At 47.3% G+C, this 21,535-nt stretch overlaps 1 protein-coding gene across 1 annotated transcript in view; it reads right to left on the reverse strand.

Annotated features, from left to right (window-relative positions):
• Positions 1-10,182: 10,182 nt before the first annotated feature.
• The window catches only part of VPS13D (vacuolar protein sorting 13 homolog D), a 121,340-nt gene continuing 109,987 nt past the window's right edge, over positions 10,183-21,535 (reverse strand). The window contains 4 exon segments of the mRNA XM_048518838.1: positions 10,183-10,730; positions 10,871-12,326; positions 13,854-14,094; positions 17,398-17,529. Coding sequence (XP_048374795.1) covers positions 12,195-12,326; positions 13,854-14,094; positions 17,398-17,529 — 505 coding nt within the window. The 3' untranslated portion in view covers positions 10,183-10,730; positions 10,871-12,194.

Consider the following 21,535-nt stretch of genomic DNA (forward strand, 5'->3'; position numbering starts at 1 on the left):
GCAGGCAATGGCAAACCACCACTGAATGTTTCTTGCCTTGAACATTCTTGATAGTGTGGCGAATTTATCGATAGATTCATATTTTCCTACTCAGCTCCTTTCCAGCATGGCCAATTGGCCATGTTGGAAGGGGCTGATGGGAATTGTAGTCCATAACATCTGGAGTGCCAAAGGTTCGCCACCACGGTCCTATGGGATAGCCATAACTCAGGTGCAACTTGGTGACGCTTTCTCCAATGATCTACATAGCAGAAGAGTTAAGGGAACAATGTGAGCCAAAGAGGATGGTTCCACGTACATGTTTGATGTTCCCACCCACAGATCTTACACTCCCCTTTTCCTTATTAAGGCCCTTTCAAATGAACCACCTTTCAAATGCGATAAGAGTCCTCTGAGCAGACCTGAACAACAACAACATTGAATCAGATAAATGTTTGGTCTTGCATCGCCTGACGTAAAAAGATCTTTCTCTGGAATGCACTCTGGAATTATGGCTTTATGCAGCCAGGGTCTTTGGACAAACTGGTGTGCCTTGCAAAGTTCATTGGCTACTCGAAGAAGTATTTCCAGCCGTTCTCATTTTCATTTGGTGCCATTTATTGTTAACACTGCTCTCTGAGCCCTCGTTCTTCATTCACAGAGCTGTTTTAAATTTCCTTAGAACGAGAGGGCGAGAGAGCCCTAGATCATTGTAGCACTTTTAAAATACCAGCTGTCAAAGACCAAGCGTCTGGAATAAATCTCAGCGGCTGGAGTGCCTATTTCCTTTGCTGGAGAAACAGCCTTGATGCAGTAGCATTTCTGGACCAGAGAAGATGGCAAAGGTGAAAGGAGAAATGCTTAGGGCACATTTTATCATTTACTGCTGAGCTTTAGGCCAAAAATTCCGTTTCAGAGCTACTTCCTGGAAGCTGCAGGTTTGCATTCATGAGCTTCTGCTCCCTGGCATCTCCAAGGATCTCAAGAGGTGGGGAAGATCTTTCTCTGTCTGACACGCAAGCAGCTGCTGCCAGTCAGAGTCGACAATTTTAACAAGGGGTACCAGTGATCTGAGTTGTTAGAAGCCAGTCAAACCGATTTCTTTGAGAATATTTTATTTGGGTGCCCCGGACCCTTTTACATCGATGCTTCCCCTCTTCCTTCTGGGGGTCTGTCTTTCTTTCTTTCTTTCTTTCTTTCTTTCTTTCTTTCTTTCTTTCTTTCTTTCTTTCTTTCTTTCTTTCTTTCTTTCTTTCTTTCTTTCTTTCTTTCTTTCTTTCTTTCTTTCTTTCTTTCTTTCTTTCTTTCTTTCTTTCTTTCTTTCTTTCTTTCTTTCTTTCTTTCTTTCTTCCTTCCTTCCTTCCTTCCTTCCTTCCTTCCTTCCTTCCTTCCTTCCTTCCTTCCTTCCTTCCTCCTTCCCTTTCTTCCTTTCTTCCTCCTTCCCTTCCTGCCTTCCTTCCTTCCTGCCTTTCTTCCTTTCTTCCTTCCTTCCTTCCTTTATTTATTTATTTATTAAACTTATAGGCCGCCTCATTCCCGAAGGGCTCGAGGCGGCTCACAACATGGCCGTTCCAACGAACAGCAAATCAGTAAATCAACAAACAGCAACGCAAAACTTAACCCTTAAAACCTATGCAGCAATATTTAAAAACAACGAAAGTATTGTAAACAACATTATTTAAAACGGCGCCCGAACCAGGCCGAGGACGGGAGGGGATAGGTAGGGCCTGCGATGTTAAATCAGTAAATCAGGCCCAACCAGAATAAAAGATGGAAACAGGCAGCCTCAGTTTCGGTGGGGGGGGGGGGCAGTAGGAACACGGCCGGCCTCTCCAAAAGCCCGGTGGAATAGCTCCGTCTTACAGGCCCTGCAGAACTCACCAAGGTCCCGCAGGGCCCGGACAGCTGGAGGTAGAGCATTCCACCAGGCAGGGGCCAGAGCCGAGAAGGCTCTGCCTTCTTTCCACTGCCATTCTGTTTGGCGTTTGCTTGTTGGCCACACTTCTTGGGAGAGATTAAGCTGCCCCCTTGGAATGCTCTGCACAATTCTTTTGATCAGGAAGGAAGGAAGGAAGAGTTTCTATTTTCTTTTGGCACTGCCAGGGTAATGTGATATCCACTGACCGAAAACAAAAATGGAAAGAACAAAATTGCCCCCCTAAAACAGCAGTGGGTTGCTGAACCACAGGCTTTCTTGGGCTCCGGACGGTAGATGCTTTGGCTGCACATTTAAGCCGTCCATAAATCTCCAACGTGTTTCAATATAGGCTTCTTGTCATGAGGCTATTCCCTTTTCTGCCTCAAGCAAAACAATGACTGCAAATTCCTTCCGAATGTCATAATACATTCCACATGTCAACAATCCTAAACATGTACCCAAGATCAACAACATCCCAGGTCCCAGGGAATGTAGGGCACATGATTGGGCAACGTTGCTGAAACTAAGCAGGTCTGAATTTGGTCAGCAGCTTGTGGCCAACCAACATTCCCAAGACTGCAGGGTACAAACATTCTTCAGGGCGGGGAACCAACAGTGATTTTTGTTGATTCCTCTCTCGCACTGCAGACCCCCACGATGCTGCTCACAAGGATCTGTGACCCCCAAAAACAAAATATCAGGAAGGGACTCAGCAGGCTTCAAGGAGAGGAGACAATCAGGGGAAATTCCAAACTGAAGTGCCAGATCTAGGTTGGGGAACTGCTGGAGACTTGGAGGTGGAGTTTGAGGAGGACAGGGGCCTCAGTAGGGTACACTATAGAGCAGTGGTGGCGAACCTATGGCACGGGTGCCAGAGGTGGCACTCACGTGCCCAGAGTTCATCATGTGGGCGGGGCGGAAAATCACCCCTCCATACACACACATCTAGGCTGGCCTGGGCACAATCCTTTACCTGTCCTGGGAGTAAGCTCAGTTGCTGGCAGTGGGGCTTGCTGCTGAGTCAACCCTCCTAGGGTCGTGATTCACCCATTCGGAGCGTTGTATGGTTGCTTCACCAAGCTTACTCCTGAGTAACGCGCATCTCGGAGCCAACCGTTTTTTCTAAATTAAAACCTCAGCATTCAGGTTAAGTGGGTTTTGGGCTGCAATTTGGGCACTCGGTCTCGAAAAGGTTCGCCATCACTGCTATAGAGCCCACCCTCCAAAATATCCATTTCCTTCAGGGAAACTGATTTCTGTAGTCTGGAGATTAGCTGTGATTCTGGGGTATCCCCAGGTCCCAACTGAAGGCAGGCATCCCTACCCCTACAGCAGCTTTCCTGTGGAGCCAAAATCTTTGGGTTACAAACCCTCCGAAACTGCAAGAGAAAGATTGATGTCAAGCCTCTAATTTTGATTCCTCAACACTGGGGCCACCACAGAAGAAGCCCAGCACGAGAGCATGCGCTTCTGAGGCTGCGTGTGAGCAGAACGAGCAAAACCCAGCATGGTGTAGTGGTTAAGAGCAGGTGGATTCTAATCTGGAGAACTGGGTTTGATTCCCCCCTCCACCACCTGAGTGGCAGAGGCTTATCTGGTGAACCAGCCCCACCTATCTCACAAGTTGTCTGTTGCAGGGAGAGGAAGGGAAAGGAGCTTGCAAGCTACGTTAAGCCTCCTGAAAGGAGAGAAGGATGGTGTATAAATCCAAACTCTTCTTCTTCAAAAGGCATTGCTGTGTCAAACAAAGCTGCTATGACAGGTTCATACCAGGTAAAAGTGGGGAGGGCAATTCAGCCACTAATACACAGAGCAAGAGGGCAAGCTATTGTGGGTCAGGGGACAGCAGTGGGCCCTCTTGCAGCTTTCAAGTTTCAGTGGCCACCCTATGCTTCCACCCTCTATCTCCGTTCCTGGCTGGGCTTTTCATCTCCTTCTTCGGGAAGGTGGCTTTCCAGGATTTCAGACCAAATCATAACATTCTCTTGGCCAAAAGGCCCTTGTTCCATCCTCTCTCTCTCTCTCTCTCTTGTCCAATTTTTCACACGCTTCCCTCTCCTCCTCCTCCTCCTGTGCCTTCGGTAAGGGTCAGAGGGCAGGCAGAAACTGGGGAGGGTTTTGGCAGACTTTGTTGGTTGACATAAGGCTGCGCAGGAGAGGTGAGAGGAAGGGGGTTGGGTTCAGAGCAAGGTTAGCCAAATATCAGATAAATTAAGCTAGAGAAAGAGACAGCTCAGCTTGTGGTGAACTTTTCACCCAGGCTGGATAACCTGTTTCTTTCCCAGCGCTGCGCAGGTGGAGGACACTTCCTGGGGATGCCCCATTCGGCCGTCTCTCCCCTTCAATCTCCCCCTGCCAGCACCAGCCCTGCCTGAGAAGACTTGACATCAAACCAAAGCCCTACATAGGAAGATCACAGAGGAGTGCCATGGGGGGGGGACTGGCACCCGGGGCAAAATGGCACCCCCCCCAACATGCCTCACTTACTTTTAAAAGTTAAAAAAGCAGCCTGCTCCGATCCGCCGGGGCTCAGCTCTGACCTCAAAACCTTGAGGCATTTCCCAACTTGGTGCTGTCAACCCTAGCTATGGACCGTTCCAATTATATGTGAATCGTCATTTTACTATTAGGTGATGGGTCCATGTAGTTCAGCCTTGACTACTCCAAGAGTCACGGCTGGTGTCCGCATACCTTGAGGTGGGGCACCTGCAGGAACCGATGGCTTCTGTCAGGGCTCACTGCTTCTGACTTCCTACTAATGCATCTTCTCTGTTGCCCTCACTCACCCCCTTTCACTGCTGGTCTCAATCAATCAATCGATTGATTTTATTTTAAATCCCGCTCTCCTCCACCCAGCGGGCCCAGAGCCACTCACAACAGTACAAAAACAATAACATTATAATGCATAAAACTACAGTAAACAACAATACATTAAAACATAGAAAGATGGTGCTTGGTCCAGCGGAGGATGGAATGGCTCCAAAAGTTCCCCAACCTCCTATCCTGAAACAAATCCAGCATAACTAAACAAGGAAAGGGAAAAAAAGGGAGACCACTAAGATGGAAGCATGCCTGCTGCTGCCCTCAACTGTAGGCCTGGCTCCTTGCCACATATGCTGCCTAGTGCTGCCCGAGAAGATTGTGTAGGTGGTACCCAAAGTGTCAACATTCCTGGTGGCCGTACTAGTGGCATTCCTAGCTGCACCCACAATCCAGCCTCATTAGGGAAAGGGCATGCAGGCAGTGAGGGAAGTTGGCACCACAGTAGCATGAAATCTTGCCAGTGAACTATGTAGGGGCAGATGGGTGGGCAAGCAAGAAGAAGGACCCAGTAGTGGGCATAGGAGAAGGTTCCCCCCGCATGTCATCTTAGTATAGCACCAGAGATTTATATTTTTAATAAATAATAGAGATATATAAGTTTTGGGTATTAAATAATAAAAAGCGTTAAAATATATTGTCACTTTAGAATATAAGTCACAGGTAGTTTAGTTTGGATAAGCTAAGATAGAATATGAGAATAGCATTGCTAAGAGTAGAAACAATTATATTCTAAAGAGTTTTAAGTTTACTTAAAAGTACCTTACACTGCCAGTATTAAATGCAACCTAGTCTGAAATGCGTTACTACTGTGAAATAGCCATGACTTGAAATCTGTCTCTCGAAAGTATGGTAAACAGGGGCAGAAATCTCAAAAGCTTCGCTGGTGGCTCTGCTTACTGAATTTACAGTAGATGATACACAACGACTCAGTCTCTTGATAAGGCAGCCAACGTTAGCTTCACAGGACTCAGTGAACAACAACAAAGCACACTGCACAGAGGAGTCCGGCTGGAGCGCTTAAATGGGTGATGGGCCTAGGCAGAAATATCTGGTATCCAACGTTGTGATGTAGTTGAGTGTAAACCCTGGTCCCCTTCCCTTTGCCATATGTCAGCTCCTTTGAGCTTTGGCAAACTTCAAAGGACTCTGGAGGCCTTTTCATTGGTGGGCTGAAAAGTGTCAAAAACGTGGTGATGTATTGTGATGGATGGTCTGTAATTTGTGTAAATAAAGGGCAGACCCTGCTCTCAGTTAGCTTCCACCGGACGGGCTACCGAGCGAGGAGATTTGTCTTCGCAGCTCTTCAAATAAACTTGTCTTATTTTGGAAACTGTACCCCTCGGCGTCTGTACTTAGCATTGTTTTGCAGCTTCTGATTTCAGCTGGAGATAACCATCCCAGCCCCCATGAAAAATCTGGAATCAGTTCTGCCAGCGGTATTTGCCTTGCTGATTGCCAACAGCCACCTTCAGAATTGCTATTGAACAGAAGAATCACCACAACAGTGTGCCAAGGACACCATTCCAACACACGCACCCGCACAAACTGTAATGCATGCCATTTAAATTACCAGTGTGCCCCTGAGCGTATGAGGTCGCCATTCCCCACTATTGGGAATTTTGTTTTATGGATCAGCGTCCAAAAGTGGCATGACCAAATTCCACCATTTCTTTCAGCTATATACAGACTAGGGCCCTGTGTTGTCAATTTCACAGGGTCTGCAAGAAAGAGATGTTCCGCCAGGCTTATGGCTGAGGTGGAAACGGGATAAGTTAATGACGTCTATCAACTTCCGATCTCCATCCCTCCTATTCTCCTCCCCTATCATTATGGCCATACTGACCGTTTTAATCACTATCTGTGTTAAAGCTGTAATGCTCATGTTTTGAACTTTTAATATGGATCGTATTGATTGTCTTTTTACATGATGGAAGCCATCCTGAGCCCGGAAAGGGAAGGGCAGCATGTAAATATAATAAGTAAATAAATAAAATATTGATCCAAGTATGGGAATCTTACTCCTTTACTCTCAATGGATCTCCCTGATTTAGATTACTCTGCTTGCTGAACAATCCAGATCCTTCCTTCTGTGTGATTAGTGGCGTACTTCCTCTTGGAAATGATCAAAAGCCAGCAGCAATTTTTTACTTAACGTTTTATTCTTTGCTCTGTGTTTCCATGTTTTCTTGATTCAGTTTTATCTTGTTGTGTTTATTTTATTGTTTACTATGCCTATAAAGCAGGGGTCTTCAAACTATGGCCTTCCAGATGTTCATGAACTACAATTCCCATCAGCCCTGCCACTTAGCCATGCTGGCAGGGGCTGATGGGAATTGTAGTCCATGAACATCTGGAGGGCCATAGTTTGAAGACCCCTGCTATAAAGGCTGGATTAGGATTAGAAGGACCCAGTCTCATATACCCCTGACCTAGACAGCTCAGGCTAGCCAATCTCAGAAACTAAGCAGGGTCAGGCCTGGCCAGTAACTGGGTGGGAGTCCACCTCTGAACGCCTCTTGCCTTAAAAACCCTACTGGGGAGGGGGAGGTCACCATATATTGGCTGCAACTTGACGGCAAAACCAGAAAGTTTTAGTGGGGTATAAAGCCTCAGAGTCCATTTCCCAAAGCATTGATTTCTTCCAAGGAAATTATTCTTGGCCACCTGGGGATTACTTGTAATCCCAGCCGATCTCCAGTCATCCCCTGGAAATTGGCACGCTGACCAAGACTCCCCGACCACCGCACTGGAGAGAGATTCCCTGATGTCAAAGCAGTTCGACCCGTTTCTCAAATATTGAATTGACGTTTCCCCCGGCAGTGGGTTGAGCCAGGCCTTATCTTTGCTAAATTATACACAAGCCTCCTGTTTGTAATGCATCTCTCTCTTGCCATTCCTCTAACTGAACTTCTAGAGGACTCCTCGAATGGCCGGAGGGTTGTCCAGAGGAGAGGGAGAAGGGGGGGGGGGAAACACCCCAGGGATCAGCGAATCCATTGTGTTGTGCTGACAGAAAGAAACTGTTAGAACACGCTTCAGCCGCCAGCTCTCCTCAGCCACTCAATCCATCATGGAGGGTTTGCCGGGTCACGGGCCGGTGAAACACAGCCTGGTGGCTATTTTCGGCTTACAGGCACTGTGAGACAAACGGGCATGAACTGGCCCCCCAGCAGGGGGGCGACCCCTCGTACCCTCATTAAAGTGTCAATCAAAAAGAGTAATGGTCTGGGTCGGAAGGAGCGGGCGCCTGCTGCAGGGCAGAGCAGAGGAGGCTGCCTGGCTTCGGAGACAGGCTCCGGTTTGCCAAGGGCCTTTCTGCACAGGGTGCTAAAAGGGGGTCCAATCCGGAGGTGGTACAACCTATTGTGTATTTTCTTTGTAAAGGCAGTTGGCCAGAAACATATCTTTTCCAGTATATATTGAAGGCATCTGTGTATGCCTGATATTTTACACTGTTCACCAGTGAGGAAAAAGAGGTAGTTTTGGATTTGCAGGGTGTTTTCATCCTCTAGCTTTGAGGTACATAGTAGTAGAAGACGACGAGTTTGGACACAGTGTGTAACAGACTTCTCTCTGTGAAGTTTTGAATTTGCAGGGTGTTTTCATCCTCTAGCTTTGGGGTACATCGTAGTAGAAGACGACGAGTTTGGACACAGTGTGTAACAGACTTCTCTCTGTGATACACCTCTGAAGATGCCAGTCACAGATGCAGGCAACATGTTAAGAACGAGATCTACCGAACCACGGCCACACAGCCCGGAAAACCCACAACAACCGCTACAATGCCAGTTGATTCCAGCCATGAAAGCCTTCAACAATAGATTATCTCGATCTACTTTCTTCACACTTCTTGTAACAGCAAAAACTTTTCTGACTCCTCTCCTCTCCCATTTTTTAAAATCAAAATGCCTCAAACTCTTTCGCTTTTTCCTCCAGCTCTTTGAATGTTTTGAGTTGCCCTTTGTGTCTCTTTCTCCACTACCCTGGGTGACCAGAACTGAACCCATTCCAGAATCGAGTTGCTTTTAACTTTCAGGCCATTAATTCAAGATCTCCAGCCTTTTCTCCTCCCCTGCATCTTTAAATTTTGGAAGGCTCTAGAAAGAAAGGGGGGGAAAACCTAGAAACCACACAGAGAAACCACATTGTGCGTTTTCTGGGGAGCAAGCAGCGGGGAAAGGAGAAGGTATTTTAAGCTACATACCCTGGAATCCGAACACTGTGTTTATTCACTTAGCAATGGGCTACAAGTGCCAATATCAACAGGAGATTCGCAGCAAGTTCTCATGCTAGAATTCAATATTTTATAGCAAGAAAGAAGGAAGGGGGGCCGACTGTTCTTTTAGGCACCCGCCCCTCAGTCCCGTGAAAGAACTGTGCAAGTAATCTTCCAGTCCATCTGAAATGAACCTATTGTGTAGAGCTGACTTCAAGGATTAGAAATATAATCATTGTCTAACCGGCTCTGGCCAAGGATTCAACCCGGCATTCTGTTTTGAGCAGGCAGATACCTAAAATTCTTTGTGCAGAACAGCTGGCTGAACACACTCAAAGGCGTGACTGGGGCTTGGATGGCAGCCGGTACGAAAGATACCTGCCTGGCTCCTGGATCGCCGGGCTCCTATTTTCTGTGAAGTGGACAGGCTGTCACCCCGGGCAGCCTTGCTGGAAGGCAAGCGGCACAGGGAATGAGGCTAACGTACCATGACGTGCAAGCGATCAAGTTTCTACAGAAGCACCACAAACCTGCTAGCCGGGGCAGAGGTAACTGTAGACTGTCTCTGTACGCCAGGATCACACATTTTATGAGGGTACAAATTCAACATGAGTAAAACCATCTGACAGGGCCAAGGAAGCAATCGGAAGACTCTTTTTCGCGTGCAAGAGGTCCAAGGAAGTATTTCCTTTTCACTCCTGCTGAGAGCTGCCGAGTTTGGTCTCTCTCTCCCCTCTCAACAGCAGCTTTGGCAGTGATAGAAGAAGAAAAGGAGTATGGATGTATATCCCCCTTTTCTCTCCTGTAAGGAGACTCAAAGGGACTCACAAACTCATTTCTCTCCTCCCCCCCCCACAACAAACACCCTATGAGGTGGGTGGGGCTGAGAGAGCTCCCAAGAACTGTGACTAGCCCAAGGTAACCCAGCTGGCATGTGCTGGAATGCACAAGCTAATCTGGTTCACCAGATAAGCCTCCACAGCTCACATGGCACAGCAGGGAATCAAACCCAGTTTCCCAGATTAGAGTGCACCTGTTCTTAACCACTACACCACACTGGCTCTAATACTTATGCTTTACTTCTGTTCTGCAACCCTACTAAGTTGTTCACTGAATGTCCCATCCTACCAGCTGAATTGACTCACAGTGTTGCAATCCGCTGAAGCCTAAGCGAAAAAGGCAGACTATCAATAACATAAATGCATAAACATTCTAAAATTTTTTTAAAAGGAAGACATAAAAGACATTTCTTCTGCTGATTCATACATTCTGGATTTTCTTTATTAACATCATCTTTTCTTTTGCACCCTCACAGGGATCAAGCTTATAAATTCTGGGACCCAGACAATGTCCTCAGCAAGCAGCAATGAAGTGAAAACGGGGCTGAACGATTCAACTGAAGCCCTTTAGGACTGCCAATGTAACACAGAGAAAATATACAAAGGTGAGTATGTGGAAGACGGCTGCATCCCAAACTGTCTGCAAAACTCAAGCACCGGTCCATCTGAGACCCTCATGGAGGGGAGAGGCATTCACAGATCTCATGAGTTCAACTCCACACCTTATGTTATGCTGAGATGATGCAGCTGCATGCTACCTCCTGCGGATGCATGAAAATGCCCTGCGGATAGAATGGCCCTAGGAAAGGGCAGATGGAGAAGCCTCACTTTGGAAGAGCTGTGACTCAGAAACACACCCGATTTGCCTCTATCCTGCATTTCCTGACCACGTCCAACTCAAAGCAGACCTGTCCCCTCAGAGGAACCAAAAAGCATCTCTTTGTGATCGATTAACCTAGAGCAGTGGTGGCGAACCTTTGGCACTCCAGATGTTATTGACTACAATTCCCATCAGCCCTGCCAGCATGGCCAATTGGGGCTGATGGGAATTGTAGTCCATAACATCTGGAGTGCCAAAGGTTCGCCACCATGGACCTAGAGGTTATGCCTGTTGAGGGAGGTGAATGTCCCACTTGAGTAGGCCACACTTCTGAGGGTTAAAAGGGTGGCTAAAACACAGTGTTCTGCACGGTACAAGTTACAATCGGCATCCTGTTGATGCCTGGTCGACTCTACCGCAGCTACAATAGTGAAACCTACTTAAAGCCAACAAATTTCCCCGGGATTGCAGCAGGTGGGAAGAAGAAGCAAATGAGCATGTGTGGAAATGCCTAGTCCCTTCCAGCATCACCATCATCAAAAGAACATGAAGTCAGAGAAGTGGCAGTACCGTCAATTAAATCCTGCAATTTCAACAACAGATCGGTAGTATCAAATTTTTTAAAAAACGCCTTGGTTTGTTTCCCAAGAAGGGCAGTTATCGCTTTTGTTGGATCCAGTCTTTTCACCGGGTCAGAGAGCTGAGACTTTTTCTTTTTTGTTAAAGGCCAATACTCCCACAATTCCACTTGATAAAAAGGGCTTAATGTTGCATGTTTCTTACAAAAAGTATCCCTGGTTACCCCTGTTGACTTCCTTTTTTTTTCACAATCTCACAAATTACTTAGCTGTGGGGAGAGGAGTTTTCCCATGTTGCGTCAAATTTTCGTTTCCTGGTACATGCTGGTTTTACCAGTGGCAGGATTTTGTGAAGTGAAGACCGTTGTCTGTTTAAATATCTGGAGGGAGACCCTATCTGTGCGCTTCCAAGATGTTTGGGTGAAAGGCAGTAAATCCATCGGGTAAACAGGAAGACAAGAAAGATCCAATCTCTAGAAGGACACTGAAAAAACAACAGGCACTACCCATTTTGACCTTTGCAGATCACCCACCAATGTCTGTAACCAAACTGATCCTCTAAGCTAAGGCATTCCAGCAGACCCTCCATTTACAGTCTTTTCTCATCTCTCCGGAAAATGTGCTGTTTCAAAGGCTTGCAAATCAGTGCAGTAAGAGATTCGATAAAACCTTTCCTTTAATTTCTTTACACAGAATAAACCTTTATACACCCTAGCAACCTGTGTTATTTCCTTATTTACACTAAAGACAGTTGTACATACTTACATACATATATATATATATATGTATAAGTATTTATACACACACCAATGGTAAGAAAATACAGGGCTTTTTCCTATAGCTAAATGTGTTTCAAATGTGTTTCACTCTCAATCTGTAGTGCCTCATGTTACAGAGGATATTTGTTTTCACAGTCTTGGCTTTCTAGCCTCACAGAACACACACTCTAACAACCGGCGGCTCTCGCTGCCTTTTATTGAGAAGAGGGGAAAAAGTCCTCCACTCGGGGATTCTGCGGGGGTCACGAGTCCAACTCCAGTTGCTCGTGATGCTCGCTAGATCTTAGCATAAGCTGCTGTTCATAGAAAAGGCTCTTTGCATAGTTGATTTCTTGAGACAACTTCACCGCGAGGGCCTCGGACTTCACGTGGACCTGCCATGAAACAAAAAGCAGCATTCAAATTATCATCAGAATGCGCTCAGACTGCATGACTAGGAGCAATGGAAAGCATGCAGTTACAGGTTATGTAAAAAAAAAAATCAGGTCGTGGTCCAAGTCTTAAAATAAAAGTAATTCAATTGCAGCAGCCGGAATAGCCTAGCTCAGCCCAAGTTTGTGAGAACCTAGAAGCCAAGCAGGGGCGGCTAATGTAAGTACTTGGATAGAAGACCACCAAGGAAGATCTGGTCTTTCTCTCTGAAACGTCTCATGGAAGGGGTCTCTCTGAGTTGGTCATGACTCAAAGCCAAGCTTTTCTTAAATTAAATAGTGGATTTCATTACCACCAGATGCAGTGTTGACCGTAGCATGGATGGTTTCATAGAGGGTTTGGCAGATTCTTGGAGGACAGATCCATCGTTAGCTACTAGATCCATCATTAGCTACTATAATTAGCTACTGGGTGATTAATGGGAACCTTCACATTCAGGAGAAGTAAACCACCGAGTCCTAGTGTTAGAAGCAATATCAGCAAAAGCCTCGGTCTCTAATCCCTGTCTTTTTGGCTCTCCAGGGTATCTGATGAGCAACTGTATGAAACAGGATATTAGACCAAATTGACCACTGGTCTTATCCAGCAGGACCGTTCTTATGTTCTCACAAAATATAGGTGTTCTGTAGTGTTATATGGCAATGGGAAGAGTCAGGATACTCCTGCACCTGGTTAAGAGCAGGTGGATTCTAATCTGGAGAACAGGGTTTGATTCCTCACTCCTCCACCTGAGTGGCAGAGGCTTATCTGGTGAACCAGATGTGTTTCCGCACTCCTACATTTCTGCTGGGGGACCTTGGGCTAGTCACAGTTCTTTGGAACTCTGTCAGCCCCACCTACCTCCCAAGGTGTCTGTTGTGGGGAAGGGAAAGGAGCTTGCATGCCACCTTGAGTTTCCTTACAGGAGAGAAATGTGGGATATAAATCCAAACTCTTCTTCTTCAATACCAAAGATTAGACCTAAGCTCCTCTTATCTGGGGTAACTAAGTCTAGTTCCAATTGGCCATGCTGGCAGGGGCTGATGGGAATTGTAGTTCATGAACATCTGGAGCACCATAGGTTGGCCACCCCTGGCCTAGCTCCTTCTGTGATGACTCCATTGAAGTTCAGGGAAGTTTTGGTAGTCCATCACAGCCAGGTCTTGAGACTTGAAGGGAAGGAGAGGTCTGATCAAATCAGTACCCCTGCTTGGACACCCTCACCTCCCACAGCAGCACTGAATTCTGGGAAATGACAGGAAAAAATATCCCCTAGCCCAGGGGTAGGGAACCTGCGGCTCTCCAGATGTTCAGGAACTACAATTCCCATCAGCCTCTGTCAGCATGGCCGCTGATGGGAATTGTAGTTCCTGAACATCTGGAGAGCCGCAGGTTCCCTACCCCTGCCCTAGCCAAAAGCCTCCTCCAGCTCCCTCAGCTACATTTAGAGAATGTTTGATTGAAGGCAATAGCATGGACTTTCTCCTCACCATGGGCTTCTGATGTGACAGGCCGGGCATGGACACGCCGCTACTTGAATTCACAGCTCTCTTGGTCAGCTGGACGTAGACCTTCCCATGATCCTTCGAGATAAGGCAGTGGTAGAGGTCGCTATATTTGACCTCCAGGAAAATGGCCTCTCGGTCCACATAGTCCCCACTCTTGAGGAAATAAACAGCTTTGGAGGAAATGATCACGCAGTAGCTGTCTATGTTCTCCACAGCGATGAAGCTGCCGCAAGTAAATAAGTACAAAAAAATCAGGATGCAAATTCAGAGCTTTGAGCTTAGCTATAGATTCTTATTCTGAATTCCTCCAGCCTTTGGTGCTAGAAAAAGTCCAGGTCAGTGGCTGGATGCATTTCAATCGTAAAACATAAACACCCCCCCCCCCCAAAAAAAAACAACAACAACCCAGTCATGGAGAAGAAAGGCAGAGAAGCCAGGTCAAATGGGTTTTATTATCAGTTGGAGCGGCGGACTCTAATCTGATGAACCTGGTTTGTTTCTCTGCTCCTACACATGAAGGCTGTTGGGGTGACCTTGGACCAGTCAGTTCTCTCAGATCTCAGCCCCACCTACTTGTGGGGCGTGGGCGTGGAGGCGATTGTAAGCCACTTTGAGAGTCCTTATGGTTGAGAAGAGCAAGGTATATCTCCAAACTCTTCTGGATCTCTTTTTCTTGTGCATTTTTCTTCCACTGTCAGCTTTTTGAATGAGCGGGAATGGCAAGCATTAGGTCAAGCAACCTGGCCTAGTCCGAAGGATCTAATGCAAGTTGACGCATCACAAGCAAAGATCAATCCCTGATCAGAAGGACCTGCTATCTGAAAGGTCTGGAAAGACAAAGGCAAATGCTGCAAAAATGTCAGGCCTGCCTGGAGAACAGCAAGAATGCAGGAGAGCTCAGAGGAGCCTCTGGAAGAGGGACCCCATTGATGGATATCAGCAGGGGACGGAGTCCACATAGGGGTGTACAGTCCAGGGGGACAAATGGGGTCAAATGTCCCCAGGCTGCTGCCATTTAGTCACATGGGGGGCGGAAAATTGTCTCCCCCCACAGCCCTCCTTCCCCCTGGGTCCATACACTAACTTCAAACCCTGGTGCAAAAAAACATCGTTTGGTCATGGTGGGGGAGGGCAGCCACCCATAAAGGGGACAGGGACACTTAGATTTTGCACCGGGCTACATTTTCCCTAGATATGCCTCTGAGTCTACACGATCTGTGGCAGGACGCTTCCATGTAAGAAGGCCCATGGACAAAGTCCTACACTTTGTTGTCCTAATTTCCTTAGGAACCGCAAACCATTTGCAAAAGGGTGACAAAATCCCTAAAAGTCTAGTGTTTTTTTTAAAGAAAGAAAATAGCCCTTGGCATACAATTAAAGTGACAGACCACACTGTTGTTGTTCTGCCTTTGGAAGGGAGAGCCAATTTCCTCTCAGTTTGGAGACAGGGCGCATCAGACCCGCAAGGGAGGAAATTCCGTAATTTGCACACATTCCCCTGCTCCGTCTCCAGACAAAACTTGGGTTTGCAGTCGCATGAAACCGCTCCTAGTTGTTTTGACCAAAAACGAGGAGTCTTGGGGTAGAGGCTTAATGATGGCTCAAAATGCAGAGTGGATTCTACGAAAAGCAGCTCTTGGGCGGCCCCTGATTGCAAACCTGGAGCGTCGTTTTGTTTAAGAAAAAACAGCCATCTTCCTGCTACAGCTATTCAAATGAGTCTGCCATGGTTTTTGTTTTTAAAAAGGCTGGTCAGTTCAGCTCTAGGCCAGGCGTAAGATATACAGGCAGGTAGCATCTTATGCTGAACAGCCTTTTTTTTGCAAACCAGCTTGCTGGAAAATCCCCAGCGAGAGCTCTGGGTTTTATTCTGAGTCACACATCATTGTTCGTTTTCCCCTCGTTGACATGTATCTTCCCCTCGGGGACAGGCTGCCAAACCTTCTGGTGAACCCTGAAGAGAGTTTTTGCTGTGTCTCGCTCCAGCCCCACCCTTCCCCTACATTTGCTGCTGTGTTTCAAAAACTGCCAGAAAGAAAGAAAGAAAGGAAGAAATTAAACCGACCAGAGCAAAACCACGGGCTGTGCAGAACAAAGCAGAGGCAAAAAAGATCCGCAAAGAATGTATGAGCTCTCTCTCCCTGCCCCCCCCCCACCCCCCAAGAAAAAACCCCTCAACCATCAGGAAGTAATTTAATTACACAACAACATTTTCCAGAAGTGAAACAGTAAGTCTAGCTGGAAAAAAATGTGGAAACGTTTAACCAGAACAGTACAGCGAGGTATTAAAAGCCCTCTTTTATGGATTTGACTCTGGTGAAAATATGCAAATCGTTAAGCCTTTCAGTCATTCCTAAAAAAATCACGATAGCAGGATAAAAGTCCAGAGGGCTCATGTTTGCAGCATGTTTTCCCATGACAAGGACCAGGGTTGGTTTCATGACTGGCATGCCCGAAAAGCACAATATCTGTCAAACAAGCTATTGCTATACAGAGATGAAAGGGCAGAAAGGCAGAATGGTTGGAGGGGCTGGACGAAGATTTGGGAGGACCGGAGTTCCAGTCTTCACCCTGTTGTGAAGCTTGGTGGGTGTCCCAGGGCTGTTACACATTCTCAGCAAACCTACCTCACAGGACAGTTGTGAAGATGAAAGGGAGGAAGGGGAGAAGGATTATTTGCTGCTCAGAGGAAAGTGATCGATAGGAATCAGTTTTCACGGGGGGGCTAGAACTCAGAGCAACACGGAGGACATTTTGCGGCAGTCTAGAAATGCTACAGCAGACCGCAGACCAGGATGAATAAATGAGACACTGTCCTCTTTGAGGTTTGGGACTAACTCCTTTCTCTCTTCGAAAGAGACTTGTCAGAACTGAACCTTGAAGTTTGGACTTAGGCCCCTTCTGCACATGCAGAATAATGCACTTTCAATCCACTTTCACAACTGTTTGCAAATGGATTTTTTTGGAAGTGCAAAGACACACAAACACATGCCCAATTTGCTGCTTTTTTTTCTTCCACTGTCACACTGGCTTGCAAATAAATTTTTAAAAAATCCCTACCAGTGGACGGTCCAATGAAAAGGCTAGCTTTAATTTCCTGCCCCCCCTTCTAGTGGCAGCAACCAGCCAGGGAGGGAGACGACCCCTTAACTGGATTAAGGGTTAGAGTGTGAAAAATTAAGGCCCAGGAAATGGGAATGCAACAAGAAGCTGGTTTGCAGTAAAACCAAAACACCGAAAAGAAAGGAGGACAAGATAAACGGGCCAAGGCCAGCAAGCAGAGCAATCCCTCGGAAACTTCTAAAGCCCTCCAAAGTTGTAGAGGAGGTGTCTGTGGCCCTGTCGAGTCTTGCTTGCAAGCTGCTTTCGAAAGAGAAAAGCCGTCTGGCAAGGAGACAACTGGGACAGCTTCCAGGAAAAAAATGTCGTGCCAAATGTCAGTTCTTTTCCCTGCATCATCTTCGTCATCTACAGCTGGCATGACGCGCGCCAAACACCTTCTAAGGGGGAGCAAGCAGGTACTTACAACTCATCCTGAATGTTATCCGTGAGCTTGAAAAGCTGCTCCTGCCCTTCGGCCTGGCTCTCGGAATAGCGGGGCAAGAGTCCCTGCGGCCCCCTGCAGCACCGCGGCTTTCTGACTCGTTCGGCTTGCGTCCTGCCAATCACACAGAAGCGTCGGTTTAGAAACAGAGAATCTGCACAGCGGCACACGGGAAAGGTTGCGGCAGAGAGCAGAATAAAGCCCTTGCTTTGAATTCCAGTTCTGAGGTGTTGGGGGGGGTGGGGTGGGCTTTGCCCGCCAACACAGCACAGAGGAAAAAGGGGACATCTACACAATCCTCTCCTTCTCGTGGCAGAGGTTCACCAGCCAACGTCTCACCGTGACATGGCAGCATGCTGCTGAAAATGCCGCCTCCTGTGTTCATTTACTGCATGCTAGCCTTCTCTCTGCTGATGTTGAAAAGCATTAAGGGGGCGTTTTTCTTTGGGTTGCACATTGCTGCATTGAGGCAGAGGGGATGGACTACATGACCTTCAAAGCTCCCTGCCAATCCCAATTCTCTCTGGTCAAAGAACAGTAAGTTCAGCCCCCTTCAAGGTTATCAACAGTTCCAAATGAACAGAATCACAGAATCATAGAACAGAATCATAGAGTTGGAAGAGACCCCAAGGACCAGCAAGTCCAACCCCCTGCCATGCAGGAACACACAACCAAAGCACTCCTGACAGATGGCCATCCAGACTCTCTTTAAAAACCTCCAAAGGAGGAGACTCCACCACCCTCCGAGGTAGTGCACTCCACTGTCGAGCAGTCCTGACTGACAGGAAGTTTTTTCCTGATGTTTAGGTGGAATGTCTTTTCCTTCACCTTGAACCCATCACTCCTGGTCCTAGTCTCTGGAGCAGCAGAAAACAAGAATCTTGCCAGTTGCATGAAATGCCAGGCAGTGTTGAAATCCATCCTGTTAGTTTTGGCCCAGCTTTCTAATGTGGCCAAGTAAACAATCCTGACTTGGACAGACCAAGGGTTTGGCGCAATATAAGACGGCATCCTCTGCCTTCAAAGTTAGGAGGGATGAAAAGAGCCCATGTTTGCCATAAGCCCCCGACAAGGCTCCATGTAGCACCTTCAAACCTTTAAACAGCGGAGAACAAACCACATAGGAGACACTTGGAAGAAGGCCAGGAGTGCGGTGGGGGGTGGTGGATAAAGACATGATCAACGGATAAAGTAGCTCAAGATTCCAAACTGCTCGACGGTCACTACGAAACCATCGGTAAACAGGCAGCCAACCCACCACAGACACACCCTTGTGGGGTCCCCTAAATGTCATGCTGAATTTTATTCTGAGGAGCAGCAAATCCTGCCTTCTTTTCTACTTTGTCTCCCAGTGTTTCACTACCAACATGCCGGGGCCCCCATGGGAGACAAGCATCCCTCCAAACGCACCATTCAAGCCAAGCAACGCTGCCAGGGAAATCCCTGGTGATTTGGGGGTGCAGCCTGGGAAAGCCAGGGTTTGGAGACAGGGAGGGGCCCCAGCAAGGCAGACTCCGCCCTCCAACGTGGCCATTTTCTCCAGGGGGAAATGGATCTTTGCAATCTGGGGCTCAGTCATCATTCTAGGAAACCCCCTGGCCCCACCTGGAGGTTGGAAACCCATTAGCCCACCTGCACTCTGGACCATTTGCTTTGTGCTCCCACCCCAGTGTGGTGTAGTGGTTAAAAGCAGGCGGGTTCTAATCTGGAGAACCGGGTCTGATTCCCCTCTCCTCCACCTGCGTGGCAGAGGCTTATCTGATGAACCAGATGTGTTTCCGCACTCCTACATTCCTGCTGGGTGACCTTGGGCTAGACACAGTTCTTTCAGAACTCTCTCAGCCCCACCTGCCTCCCAAGGTGTCTGTTGTGGGGAGAGGAAGGGAAAGGAGCTTGTATGTAAGCCACCTTGAGTCTCCCCACAAGGTGGGGTATAAATCCAAATGCTTCTTCTTGCGGCTGAAGGGCGGCTGCTGTCCTTTTGATCCAAAGCGAGGGACACAGTCTTGCATCGCACTGAGTTTTTTTGTTCAGCTTTTTGGCAGCGGCACACAAGACTGACTGGCTTTTCTGCAGATGTTTTCTCCAGGGGCAAGTTTCCTCCCTCCAACTGCCGCCCCCCCCCCCCCCCCCCATGCTGGCTGCGGCGGCAAAGAAGCACAGGTCCCTCTTTCATTGAGTCGCTCCGCCTCTCTGGGCGTTCCTTTCACCTCCATCGATGGAACCACGGTGCCCCAGGGGCCTCCGACTCCAAAGGAAAAGAGGCCTGGCTGAACTCAACTCCGCAAATACCGCCACTGCATAAAAAGCTCGCTTATTGCAAACAACATCTCCTAATATTTGGTAGCAGACATGAGCAAACCTGATCTTCACAGGTTATTAACTCACAGGGCTGCTGTTAATAGATAGATAGATATTTATTATTACGGCCTTTTGGCCAGCCAATAGTTTAAAATCAGAGTACACGTGAATACATAGCACTCCACTTATACAAAAATATAATATAAATTAAAATCCATTATAAAATCTATTAATAAATAACATTAGCTTCAGGCATTATTACAGTCCTCATCACACAGTGCGGCTCTTTGTTTTAATAAGGAACTACGCTTGTTGTGTACCAATATGTACAAAAATCTTAGCTACCTTCTGTGAAATGGCAGAAACACTCCATCTTTCTAAATAATATTCTTACAGAATTCGTATCTGAGTTATCTATGAATGGATATACATGACGAGTTAACAATGGTTGGATCAACAGCTTCTTTTCACCTTCATGTAACTTGCAATGCAGTAAGATATGTGACATTGAGTCTACTTCCCCTGAGCCGCACACACAGGTTCTCCTGTGCCTTGGAATATTTTGGAGGCTGCTGTTAAGTTGTAAGTGACTTATAGTACATGATATGCACACGGTAGATTACCCAAAGTGTATGGGAAACAAACAACGCACAAGTCCATATCCGTTTTCACTAAAGCCACTCCAGTCAGACCACAAACCGCTGTGAGATGAAAGAAGTCCGACACATGGGTTGTTGGCCTCAACTTGGATGCTGTTGGGAAGTGGATACCCTTCTCCTCTGCTTCCTCAAAGCACCACGGCGGTTTTCTGCCCCTTCTCTCGTTTCCCCCATCTTTCCTACAATAAAACTGCTTTGTTGTGTTTTGGGAAAGGTCACAGTGAAGTCAGACTGGCCGCCATGTGGATGGGAAAATGAGGATTTCTCCCAGTTTTCCCCCCCTACCCTGGTTCCCCGCCTGCTATTTCTTCCCTCGTGCCAGAGGGCTTCGAAGAACGAGCATGTATTTCTAAACCTGTTTTCCACGCTAGCAATCTCTTGCCGTAGCAGTTTCGTTCCCAGCTCTCTCCTTCTTCAAAGCCAGTTTCTAACCTCTTTCATTCGGGAGGTATAAAGGTAAATATGTAGGCTGCTGCTTGCTTCCTGTTCGGTGGGAGACAGGGGCTTGACCAACATGTAGTTGATTAAAAATGCGTCGGCATGATGCCCAAGGATAGCCTTAAGTTGGAACAACAACAACTGAATGCACGAGACTTCATTCATTGGCTCTTCCTATCTTATACATCGTCTATCTTATATTCCCATCTGCCATGGAAGCTCGTGGGTCAGCACTCTCTCTCACCCCAGGGTGGTTGCTGTGAATATAAAAACAAGAGGAGGGGAGCATGACGTTATAAGCTGCTTTGGGTCCTCAGCAGGGAGAGAAGCGGCCTACAGATATCTGGCGGAGACAGATCTCATCTACTTTTGGGCCTGCGTTCAAATGCTAGCCTGTCCACCTTGCATTCCACGGCCAGCAAAACTCATCTGCTTATACTTTCCTATGTCCTTTGACACCTCAACGACAAACGCGTTTGTTTGGGCCACAAGGTTTGGGCTCTGGTGTCCCACGACAACCCTCGTAGTCTTTCAGAGCAGCAGCAGTAGCCTTTGGTTTCCTGCTACAGGATAGCCTAGCTACCCCCCTTTTCCCAAAGGGGAAAAAAACACACCATGGAACGTCTCTGAGAAGGTCTTGGCAGCTGCCGGGAAATGGCGGGCACCTCTCTGGCCCAAGGATGCTGCATTTCTGGCTTCTGCGCGGCTTGTTAGTTCCATGA

The sequence above is a fragment of the Sphaerodactylus townsendi genome, linkage group LG16 (genome assembly GCF_021028975.2).
Source record: "Sphaerodactylus townsendi isolate TG3544 linkage group LG16, MPM_Stown_v2.3, whole genome shotgun sequence".
Classification (NCBI taxonomy): domain Eukaryota; kingdom Metazoa; phylum Chordata; class Lepidosauria; order Squamata; family Sphaerodactylidae; genus Sphaerodactylus; species Sphaerodactylus townsendi.